The sequence below is a fragment of the Neodiprion fabricii genome, chromosome 7, assembly GCF_021155785.1.
Source record: "Neodiprion fabricii isolate iyNeoFabr1 chromosome 7, iyNeoFabr1.1, whole genome shotgun sequence".
NCBI classification, from domain to species: Eukaryota; Metazoa; Arthropoda; class Insecta; order Hymenoptera; family Diprionidae; genus Neodiprion; species Neodiprion fabricii.
In genome coordinates, this window is record NC_060245.1 from 22,051,109 (window position 1) to 22,064,005 (window position 12,897).

General features: G+C 37.7%; 1 protein-coding gene across 1 annotated transcript in view; it reads left to right on the top strand.

Annotated features, from left to right (window-relative positions):
* The window catches only part of LOC124187083, a 47,143-nt gene that overhangs the window by 23,255 nt on the left and 10,991 nt on the right, over positions 1 to 12,897 (top strand). The window contains exons 2-11 of the mRNA XM_046579336.1: positions 7,022 to 7,864; positions 8,773 to 9,008; positions 10,241 to 10,341; positions 10,610 to 10,726; positions 10,828 to 10,978; positions 11,089 to 11,418; positions 11,537 to 11,632; positions 11,933 to 12,062; positions 12,172 to 12,422; positions 12,715 to 12,822. Of these exons, the coding sequence (XP_046435292.1) occupies positions 7,022 to 7,864; positions 8,773 to 9,008; positions 10,241 to 10,341; positions 10,610 to 10,726; positions 10,828 to 10,978; positions 11,089 to 11,418; positions 11,537 to 11,632; positions 11,933 to 12,062; positions 12,172 to 12,422; positions 12,715 to 12,822 (2,363 nt within the window). The remainder of the gene's footprint in view (positions 1 to 7,021; positions 7,865 to 8,772; positions 9,009 to 10,240; positions 10,342 to 10,609; positions 10,727 to 10,827; positions 10,979 to 11,088; positions 11,419 to 11,536; positions 11,633 to 11,932; positions 12,063 to 12,171; positions 12,423 to 12,714; positions 12,823 to 12,897) is intronic.

Genomic DNA, 12,897 nt, shown 5'->3' on the forward strand with positions numbered 1-12,897 from the left:
TGTTCTTTATTTTCCTTTTACTCCTAGAATAATTGAATTTGAAAAACAGAAAGGAGGAAGAAAATTAAGAAGCAAACTTCACACGCGATTCCGGTCAGTACGTAATATAAATCGTATCGTCTGTATTAAAATTTTCAACACTCTGTACGTGGTAATATTTTAACCATTGTGTAAACAAATTGATGAATAGATTTACGAAAGTCTCGATGAATGTAACGAGAGACGTTCGATCGGGATTTCATCGGCTTTGATTATCGTATACGATATTTAAGTTGTAACAACATATGTGCGTATACATATATGTATGTAACATATGTAAATACAATAATGGAGCTGCGCAGAGCGCCGTGTGACTGACTCACACAGCATTTTTGATATCTGTGTCACGTTATAAGTACAAAATCATCGCCGTGCTTACATTCATGCGACAAGCGAACGGCGCCTTTGGTACTCGACGATAAATTATTGAACACTTGCCGAGTATAAAATGATAACGATTGTTAAATTACGCACTTGTACAAAGTTGAGTGGATTAACCCATAGGTTTGTCCCTGAGCTGCTTTTTTTTCATTTAAATTATCACTATGGCTTTTCCTTCATCTTTTCTTCTTCTTTACACGCGTTGTGATAAATGATAATTACATATATATTATGTGTGTGTGCGTGTGTGTGTGAACATATACACGACGTTGTTCAGTAAACAAAAATATGCAAAGTTTTTTTTTCAAACGATGAATTATTATTATATATATATATGTGTGTGGGGAAAAAAAGCTCTCGTAAAACTCGAAGCGCCACACTACACGTAACGTGATTTATTTATGTGATCAAATTTTTAACGATATAATCAGACTCTTCGCATTGCCATTGCATTGCAGCTCACCGTTTATGTCATATTAATGGGTATAAATAAAAACCGAGGTCGCCTTAAGTTTGACAACCTGACCCTACATCCGTAGTTATTATCAATCAACAGTTATTATTATACTCACGTATATACATACGTATTTGTATTATATCCCGATTATATAGGCAATAATTTGAGGAAATTTTTAAAAACAAAAAAAAAAAAAAAAATTAAAGAAAAAAAACACCCAACCAACTCGCACGAACGCCGCAGAATTGAATAATAATTTTAGTATCATCGACTGTTGAGACTGTAAAATATTTTTGCCAAGTTTTTGGTATTCTATGCAGATATTCAATATCGCAGAACAGTGGAAACAGCGACTAAGCGACGGGAAACGTGGATCTGCTAGGATCGCTGTGACAAAAAAGGGCGAACCTCGGTGAATAACGGAGTAAAGTGGACGACGAAGAGTTTGCATCGGTACGAGAAGATTAACGAGGGACGTCGACGGGCTTGCGAAATTGTTGTCCGAACGTTAGAAAAGCTTCGGATGTTTTCCCTCGATCGACGACGAATCCTAGATCTCGGGCGTGAAATTTCCCTCCTTGGATCCTCTCGACGACGCGCTGGGAGACGATCGAGATGCCGGAAGTTCCGGGATCCCGACGGGAGAGGCAAGGACTCCGAGAAAGGGTCAGGATCCCGGGGAGCGGCTTCCGACTCCGTCTCTCTCTCTCTCTCTCCCTCTCTCTCTCAGACTCCCGGAGACGCGAGTCCTCGACGAAGAAGTCGGTCAACGATTGCTCGGGAAATAAAAAGCCCGAGTCAACGTTTCCTTCGTAATTTTCCCGAATTCTTCGTCTCCGCGTCGATTCAACCTCCTCTCGTCGACCGAGATCATCCTTCGTCGCCGCAAGTTTAACGCCTCCGTCAAGGACTGCGACTCCTTTTATACTCGCCATAAGTCATCAATTTGACAGATTGGATCTCGTTTCGATTGACGATCGTTTACTCACCTGAATTCGTATTTATATTCAGATGATTCGTCGTTATATGATTCTCGTCTCCCTTATCGTTCATACTTTGTCGTACCAAAATAAACTCATCGTTCACTCGTAAATTCCGCTAATTCATCGCGGACCCCAAAATGAACCACCATTGCAGAGAGCGAGAGAGAGAGAGAAAGAGAAAAATCCATTCAATTCGTTCCCTCAACTCGAATGGATGACTGTAGCAACAATCGAACAACAGATTTCCACAACGCGTTTGCACTATAATTAGTAAAACAGTAATTACAAGAAAAAAAAAAAAAAAAACCGCAAAACATGAAGTATCGAAAATCTATAGCTAACGGTTCAAGGAAAAAAAGAAACAATCCCTCGTAACGATAAAAATAACGCGCAGAGATACAACAATAGCCGGCAAGTAACAAGAATTTCGAGCTGCAACATCGCACCAGCGGCACTATTACCAACATAGCCAAAGAGCATCAACGAACCCGAAAAAGCCGCAAAGATTGTTGTTACAACTGGTATTTGTATCGTAGTAATATCTCCGGCTGTACGGCGTCGGTTTCTCGAAGAGAAGGCAACGATCTTTCAGTTTAGAAACCGAGAGAGAAAGAGAGAGAGAGAGAGGTCTTTTTTCTCCCTTTCTTTTCCGTTCTTTTATCTTTTTCCTCTTTTATTACGGATATAAGCTGTACGCACGCACGAAGAGGAGCAACGGCTGCTGCTGCAATGCCATGTATGCAGTTACCTTCCTCGTCTTCCTTCTCCTCCGCATATATATATTTACATATATATATACATATATATGCACAGCGCTTTAAATATACCGTTGGTTGCTGCATCATCGTTCACGCCTATAGTATTATTATTACGGTTTCGAACGAGGCGATAATAAAAATTATAAATAGATACGTATATATGTGTATATATATATATATAATATACGGCGTATCGAAACTTGCGGAAGGTTTTTCTTACAGCTATCTTACATACGGAGAGAAAGGATCATTTGAGTCGAGTGATATTAGTTTGATTCAACTGACGATAAATGCTATAGTCAAATGCGGTGGACAAAAAAAACTTGCCTAATTCAACAAAGTACTTGTGTCGGAAGAAATACTCGTGCCATACAAAGTATCAAATTGAATCAAGCCTTTGAATTATCCGAACACGGCGCGAGTTGCGTGTCAAGAAAACGGTTTGTTAAAATGACTGAAAATTTGATCGAACCCACCTAAATCGTTTTGATTTCAAAATATGTAATTGTTGTATCGAAAGAAATTGAGCTGGTTTTAATTCATATTTTTTTGAGTCGAGAGTTGAATTTTTGAGAAACGGGTCGTTTGGCTGTATTAATGTACTTATTTTATTTCAAGTACCGGATCGTTTCCGTCTGTTTTTTGGAACGACACGTAAATAAAATGAAATAAAATGACGTTCGGTTTCCACGATTTCGGTAACACGCGAAAAGGTTCGCTCGATCGCGACGTGAAATGCTTTTCTCGAATCAAGGAACTCGCGTGACCAAATCATTTTGACAAACTAACTGGATCGAAGTTGTTCAATCGAACTCATCGTATTTGGAATAAATAAGGGATACTAGATATCGAAGCGAATGGATTCGAACGAAATCTATTTCTTTGGGTAAAGAATTCCTTCCCCTCTGTGCAGCTAGGCGTATGAAGCACGTGATGCGTAGGCGCACTCGGTATACGTATAATGTATGCAATATAAATCTCAGCACATGCTGTATATAATGCAGTTTAATACTTGTCGAAAAATTTTACCGTCTCATCATCTTCGTCGTCGTTGTCATCACCGGCATCATCGTATAACGAGTGGTTTGATCGTGGAAATTTTTATTTTCAATTTCGAGAAAGACATTTCCTTCTCAACGTCATTCGTTAAATGATTGTAATTTTTTTTTTTTTTTGTTTTTTGTTATTTCTTGTATTTCTTTTTATTTTCTATTTAATTATAGTTTTCGTTCGTTATCGTTCGGGCGTTTTCACTTCAATTATCGATAATATGCACTACTTTTATTAAAATCATGTAAAAACTATTCAAATTAATATGATTATATTATAAACGATTTCACTTGCTTAATCAACAGTCGATACAAATTACAATATTCGATTGTGTTTAAGAGTGGAATTCCTTTCATTCCTTTCTCTGTGCATGTAAGGGATAACGATCGAAAATTAATTACTCAATATTCTTTCAAAATCTGACATAATATACATATATACATATATCTAATATCGCTACTAATCTCCTCGAGAAATATTTCCTTTCGACTTAACAATTTCGAGAAAGTATAATGATTTTGTACATTGAACGACAATCGATGTAACGGTATGTGAAAGAATTTCAATCGAAGAGTGAATTCAGAGCTGTTGACCCTGCGGCGTTATCATAATATTATGACGATTAACCACATCAGTTTCATTCTACTACGATATATTTATCCAAGCAGGCATTAGTTTGTTGTTTAAATATCTCTCTGTGCAGAAACATGCGTACCGATATACCTATAACGTACACGAGCTTCGACTATCATTCAAACTCTCACTCGTCGTTAACTCGCACGCGTAAGAAAATAATCGAAAACGCCGTGCAAGTGACGACCCATCCTTTTCCGAAAAACAAAAATCACATATACAATATAGCATGTACTCTCATAAGTTTTAAATTTTTTCTATTTATCGCACAGCATTTAACAATAATAACAATGATAATTATAAATTAATGATTATCGTTGTTTAATTATGTGATCATAACGCAGCAACCGCCGTCGCAAAAATTATTTCTGTGTCATTACTTGGAATATACTATGCATGGGGAATTACATGCGAACCCGTCCAACGTGTGACCGTCATCGTTTATGATTTTGTTTAATAAATGTTGCTGCAATCGTTCCAGCACTGAAACAGTACCCTCAATTTTTTCAGATTTTTCATTCAACTGCTTAATTATTTATAAGTATTTAAAGTGACTTTGAAAAAATGTATTTCAAAATTCTCAAAAAAATTCTCAGAAACTGTAAATTTTTGATATCAAACATTCCAAAACCGGACCAAATTATTTTTTTTTTTAGAACTTTCATTTTTTTTGTATGACTAAAACATTGTTAGAACAATCTAAAAAATCCTGAAAAATTCTCAAAACTTCTATTCTTCGCTTAAAACATTTCTAGACCGGTTTCATTACGGAGCGATTTTTGTCTATTTTTTTCATCAACTACGCAACGAAACTGTTCTAGAAACATTTTCAATCAAAAAGAGAAGTTTAGCCAATTTTTTCGGAATTTCTTAGACTATTCGAACAACATTTTAGTTGTACGAAAACCTTAAAAGTGCTAAACAAAAAAGTAAAAAAATATCGGCTCATGCAACGTGTTCGCATGGAATTCCCCATGTATACATATTCATATCATTTTCCTTCACAGATTTCGCAGATCCATGCATGACTAATGTCCAGATAGAATGTACAGATAGAAACACGCAAAACGGAAAAAAAGAAAAATTATCCTACATCATATCGCATTGACTCAATAATTCTGCAAATTAGCATCGTGACTTTGTGAAATAATTTCACAAGCATGTGCGTGAAGGAAAGTTATCGAAAAAATTATGAATCTGCGCCCAATGTAGTATATAACAGAATTTTCAGCAAGTTATTGTTTTTATTTTATTATTTATTATTATTTATTAGTCAAACTAATAAATATTGATATACGATCTTTTCCCCGCGAGAGCTATGACACATATTATACATTATACCGTGAATTATATTTTTATCCATACGCACGTGAAATCAGTATATTCACGCACCGTTGACCAGCTGCCGTTGCTGCTGCTGTTGTGCACGGGTAAGAAAGTCGAATTATGTGTTCGTATACCCGTGCATGGCCTATTTTTAGCGAATTTATACTAGCCAAGTGCAGTATAAGCGCAGCAACTAATTCGTTCAGTACTGCAGAAGCAGCAATAGCAGCAGCAGCGGTAGTATTTTATATAGGGGTATATATATATATATATATATTAATTGCACACTGAAAGAAATTTTTATTTCCGGTTACCGCTCGGTCCTTAACTATATTCATTTTTTACCACAATCGAAAAATATACTCCTAGGTAGAAAGTGAAAATTAGTTTTATAGCTCTTACCGGAAACTCTTGTAACTGTTGCGGAAATTTAATGCTCGTGCAACAATAAATTGACGTTAAAGCCTTGTTTAACTAAAAAAGTTGAGTAAACCTCAGAAACTGATTTTGCGTTGCAATTACCAAAAAAGGATCGACGATAGCTCGTTTTTCGTAATTCCAGCAATATCAAACAGTTTTTTTAACGATACCTGTTTTACTCAATTTTTCTACCTACTGTAACAAATGAAATTTTTCTCAGTGCAGAAGAAGGTGGGACTTTATATGCATTAGACTGTATAGGAGCAGAACGTATTTTTGTAGGGAATCAACCGTTCTACAAAAAAGGTCTCTTGTCATTTTATGATAAATCTACTCTTTCAAAAGTTATTTACCTTAATAAATTCCTTACAGACCTTAAATAACTTGAATAACGATTTTCAATTTATTTAACATAATTTCGTCATAGTTATTCAATATTATTTTTGGCCTTGGATTATTTTTACAGTCAGTCGTTTTAAGAAAGTAATTAAATCGCTAGAATTCATAGTTTTTTTTTTTTTTTAACTGGCTTCAAGAAACTTTCTCAAATAAACAACATGTGTTAAATAAGACAGATCCATTACACCGAGACCAATAACCATAAAAAAGATAAGAAAAAGGTTTTAAATGATCGACAATCCATCTATACAACAATGGATAAACGCATAATTAACCAACAGCAAAAGTGCACTGCAGGAAAATGCGTATATTTTTTTTTTTTTATTCTTATATTAAGGAGAGAAAAGAATTCCGATAGCACGAATATTATCAGAGCCTTGACAGGAATTATCGAAACTGTATAAGAATTTTCAGGGGGAAGAAAAAAAGTAACCAATTAGCTGAGAATGGGTCGTTATCGTTTCAGTCCGCGTCTTAAAGAGAACCATTATCGAGTAGAGAGTCGAAGAAAATAAAAACAAACAAGAGCCAAAAGACGACGATAAAATACTAAAAGTCGAAAAAATACGTTTCAGGAACGTCAACGGACCTGGTACCGCAGCTGCTGGGAATGTTCGACGAGATTGTGCGTAGAGGGACGTCAAGCTGCAACAACCATGCGGTATTGCAATCGACCTGCGGCATACCGGTAGCGTTGCAAAAACGGTTGAGTTTGGTGTCACGTTCGTCGCATCGAAGTTCACTTTTGAATCCATTATACGTAACCGATTCGGGATCCCTGATGTCGACAACGTCGTCGTCGTCGTGTTCGGTCGGTGGGTTGCAGAACGAGGACAACAAGAACCACCAGCAAAACCTTAATCATCATCATCATCATCAACATCATCATCGTAACCACAATAGTCATAATCGAGAAGCGATGGATTCCGCGAAAGAAACGACAACGACAACGTCGCCGACGGAAAAAGACTCCAGCAGGGTGGAGATAACGTTGACCGACAACGGGGACGATGATGAAAATACCAAATCTGCAAGCAACGATCGATTGGAAGTGAACGATGAAGAAAAATCGCTCGACAATAGAAGAGGATCGGACAACGTGGTCAACGGTTCGAACGGAACAACCCATCAGCTTCTCGACTATCCAAGAAATTCGACAAATTCTGCCTCCTACAGCAACAACAGCAACGCAAAAACAACTCAATCTGGTAACAATGGAGGTCCGTCACCGCTAAGGTACAACAACAGACGATGTAGAAGCGGCAACAATACCAACGGTGGATCCCGACCATTGTCCGGAAGCTCAATAGCTTCGAGTACATCATCGAGTGGTTGCAGTAACCAGGGTATAGCATCGGCGGTAAACCCCTATTTAGCATCGGTTGAATCACTGGCCGATACTTGCGCGAGTTCCCAAGGTATGAAAAAAATAATTATTATTATTATCTCAATCGCAGTGTATAACGTTAAACGTTCGAGATGATACGCTTATTTTTTTCGATCATGGAGAACACTCTGGGTCAAAATGACCCTGTACCCATTTCTGATGCGTTACGATGTAGTTTAAAAGTATAAATATAAGTCACAGATATGATTAAAAAAAAACTGGAAAAAGAGAAATTTTTGAACAACTGCTGTTATAGAGGAAAAAGTCATGGGTTAGAATGACCCGGTATGTTCTCGAATGGTTAACGATGTATCGAAATTTTTGTAGTACCTTTCACTTTCTTTCACGTGCCAATTCATTGGCCAGCTATCAAAAAGCACTGTACCATGGTAAACTTTACGTGAAGCATTCTCCTCGTGTATATTGATCTATTGTCCGAGTCCACGATAAGCAAAGACCTGAGCTTGCGATTAATCTAAATCAATAATGTAGAGAAGGGTATACTAAACAAGGAAGGATTCCCTGAATGCCTTACTTTGGAAGGTGGTTTCACCCCCTTAAAGTGTTTAATGGCAGATAAAAAGCAATACGCGTTGCTCAGTTTCTAGTCTACCATAACATACTACGAAAGAAATCGAATCGCAGAGATCGACCTGGGATACCTTCCTTGTAAGAATTCCAACAGTTGGATTTACCGCCACAGTATGAGGATCAGTCTTATACTGTATATCTAGAATATCTCATTACAGTGTGTAGTAAGAATTGGGTTCACAGAATCGGAGTAATAGTCGTACTGTACGCAACGGTAAATCCAACGACTATATACCGCCGTATGTGAATTTTTAGTACACCAGTTTCTCCGTGAAATCTTGGATCAATCGAAATTTCGATAACATTTTATCCCGTCAATACCTGAAATTCTTTACCCACAAATTGCAGGATCTGCGGATAGCGGCGTTGTTACGGTATCGGAGAGTATTTGTCGCGGCGAAGAGACCGGAGTGACCAACAGCAATCTACAGCGGCGAGATAGCGCGGAAAGGCCACCATCCACTTACAACAATCAACCGAGACCACGTTACAGCGATCCGCATCGCAACCCCGTCGAAAGAGTACTTCTGGAAATTGTCGATACCGAAGCCGTGTACGTCGAACATCTGCGACAAGTGATAGAGGTTGGTGATACCGACGACGAAGTAGTATTTCACAAATGCAGCGAAAGTATTTGATCATGTCGAAGTTGGTAACGTTACCGTAACGATACGTGCTGAGTAAAAAGCGTTATCTCGCAATACCGAGTTACAACGACGAATTAGGAATAGGTTCATCAGACTGAGGTTCACCATTCGTCAATTTATACTCACCATGTTTTAACGATTCGTCAAAAACTGATGTTTGGGACTCGGCACAAGTGTGACCATTCGAGTTTTCGATTATACTTGATGGTTTGGAACTTTATAGTCACCCGTCGAATCCATTTGTCCATCTGATGTTTGGTACTCAGCATCAATGTAGGACCATTTGAGTTTTACATCATACTTGATCGTTCGGAACTTTACAGACACCTATCGAATCCTTTTTTTCTATCTAATGTTTGGTACTCAGCATCAATGTAGGACCATTTGAGTTTTCCATCATACTTGATCATTCGGAACTTTACAGACACCTATCGAATCCTTTTTTCCATCCGATGTTTGGTACTCAGTATCAATGTAGAACCATTCGAGTTTTCCATCATACTTTATCATTCGGAACTTTATGGGCACCTACCGAATCCTTTTGTTACGACGTGTAACGTGAACCAATCATACTTCTGAGTGAGCAAGATTGCTCAGGGCTTGCAGTGTGCGCAAATATAAGGCAATATATCCGTGCACTGTGTGCTCGGTTGATTCACGACCGCGAGTGACCCTGCCACATTATACCCCCCCCCCTTGCATATGGTGCACTGCACTAGTCTGCAATGTCGGATCTCGTTGGTTCTCATTGTGTAGACCGATGCGGCATGCAGGCATTGAGCTGATTAGGATGTGGTATCAATTCATCATCAATTTGTTGCAACCTCCGCATCGTTCAAACAATGACTCACATTGTCAGTTACGCCAAATTTCATATCCTCATGTATACCGTATGCATTCGGTATTATACTTTATACATATCCATGTGAATTAATCTTAATGGAATTGAACTCTTGCCACGGTTCAAATGGTGTACTAGAGCTTTATTATCAATGGTATATAATCGTGTAGCGGTACTCTTACCACATTATATCAATGGATAATTAAAAATTGTTATTTAATTTACTTGAGTATCGTTCGAAACTCGGGTTTCCTTTTATACATACTTTCACGTTCGTATGTGTGCCTAATATTTTTGTCACGTTCTAATATCATACTCATTTTTAAAGGGATATCTTATATTTTGGAGAGATGACCCTTTGTCACTGGTGGACCAAGCTCAACTCTGCGATTTATTCAGCAATATCGAAGACATTTATGAATTCAATAGGTGAGTCGCAACGAATGTACAAAAAAAAAAACGCTTATAATATTAGCAAATCTATGTCAAAGTACTCGACCATGAGTTGCAGCATAATTATTCGCCTGCCGTAGTAAAAATTTAGGTGATCAAATTTTCGTTGTTTTTAACAAGAAATCTTTGTTATTATGTTACTCTGCTAATGTAACGTCAGAGTGAATGGCTAATTATGCTAAACCTCATTCGGTCTGTTTCTCTAACTTTTTAATTATTTTTGTTTTCCTCTTGTTTTAAATAGTGAGTTTCTCAAGGAAATAAAAAATTGCGGATTGGATCCAGTTTGCGTGGCCAATACTTTCATCAAACACAATTCGGGGTTCGAGGTCTACACCGAATACTGTACAAACTATCCGAGGTAAATATAAAGAATTTAGACACCCAAATACAATTATCTGATCTCCGATGGAAATTTGAAAACTAATATCGAGGTATAACAATCGTCTTGTCATCTTTCAGAACGGTCGCTGTGCTGACGGATCTGATGGGTCAGGAACGAACTGCGAACGCGTTTCGAGAAAGACAAGCAGCCCTTGGTCACGCGTTACCTTTAGGCTCATTCCTGCTGAAACCGGTTCAAAGAATACTAAAATATCACCTTCTGTTACAGGTAAGAAATTCTTCTTACATTCGAGGAGTTTTTTACAATCGCATCGACCTCTTTGTAAATTCGTTGTAATGAAATGATGATTCATGCATACTTTTTTTTTTCTTTCCCAGAACTTGTCGAAGGAATGCGATGCCGATGTTGAGGAAAACGAGTTGACGATAAGCGCCATCGAGGGGGCCTTAGCTGCAATGACGGGTATTGCAAGGCATATTAACGTGATGAAAAGAAAACACGAACACGCCGTCCGTGTTCAAGAGATTCAATCGTTACTCTACGGTTGGCCAGGACCAGACTTGACTACCAGCGGAGAATTGGTTGCAGAGGGACGATTTCGAATGCGAGGAGCAAAAGCACCTAGACACGCGTTTCTCTTCGATAGAATGCTTTTACTTACGAAGAAAAAAGAAGACGGACTACTGGTCTACAAAGCTCACATTGTGGTAGCGTATTAATTCACTATCTCGTTAAATTTATTTCCAATATTTTAACAAATTGAACCAAATGTATCGCACGTGCAATTCAAACCATGCTAAAAAAATGAACAATTACTTGTTACAGTGTTCGAATTTGATGCTCATCGAAAGCATTCCCGGAGAGGCGCTCAGTTTTCATGTTATTCCTTTCGATAATCCTCGTCTCCAATACACGTTGCAGGTAACTATTTAAACGACTTCTTTATAATTTATAAAACACATATGTTGAACTAGTTTCGATATAATTAATTTTTAGCTTGTTATAATCGAAAGCTAAAAAAAAAATTCACAACTATAAAGTTTAATACTCGGTAACATAGAAATAATATTTTACAGAATGCATGGGTACACGGTGAGTTAGAACCTAATAAGTAATGTAAAAAAATAAAAAAATAAAAAATCTTTCCTGTCGTTATAACTAGCTCCATTGTTCAATTGATAATTCATTATCCGTCTCTACATTATCAACGTTATCTCTCAGGCTCGCAACTTGGAACAGAAACGCGAATGGACGATGCAAATAAAAAGGGTGATTCTAGAAAATTATAACGCAGTCATTCCCTCGCATGCCAGACAGCTAGTGATGCAACTTGGACAGACGCAACCCGAAGGTAAATAAAATTTATTCAAATCCGTCATTTTCTCGCATTTCTTTGTAACAATTTTATGCCGTTGCAAAAGTATGAGAATTGTTAAAACGTGTGTCTAAAAATTCATCAGACGAAGGTACGGCGGATAAGGGATCGGCGAAAAAACAACATTCGGCACCTCCTGAATATTTAGAGAAAAGAAAACAGGAGAGAGAGAGACGCAAGCCTGAAACTGGCCTCAGAAACAAGTTGCGAAAAAGTGGACGTAAAACCGAACCTAACGTGTCCGCCATCGAGGTGAGCACGGCAATTTGGCACAATGTGATACTTCCTCAACTTGACACATGTAACAATCTTTCCTCTTCTAACCTTTGGGTCAAGGTACTTAACACAAATACTCTTTCTTTCTTTCTTCATTAAAAAGCTCTGCTATACCGCTAAATCCTACCATATCATCTTTTTTATTTCGTTTCACACCCATCGATCATTCGTCTTCGTCATGCTTGACATGGCAATCGATCTTTGGAATGGCTTTACTTAAGTAAACCCTTAAGGGCTTAACGTTGATTTTTTATTGGTATTATAATTCAAGTTTTTACGGTCATTCAATTCATCTACTTAAATTCACAGACAATTGTAAGCTAATCTTTTATCTCTGTCGTGGAAATTTCAGGACATGCCGAGTACCCTGAGTAAAAATCAGTCCACAGAGTCGATAACGAGTAACGGTCGAGACCAAAGTCTGAACAGATCCGCCGACGGTCGTTCTTTGAAAGTCAAGGTAAAGCAATTCGTATCTACAAGTTTTCATCAGTTGATTAATTGCGAATAAATATGTAGACTTCCAATTTCAACA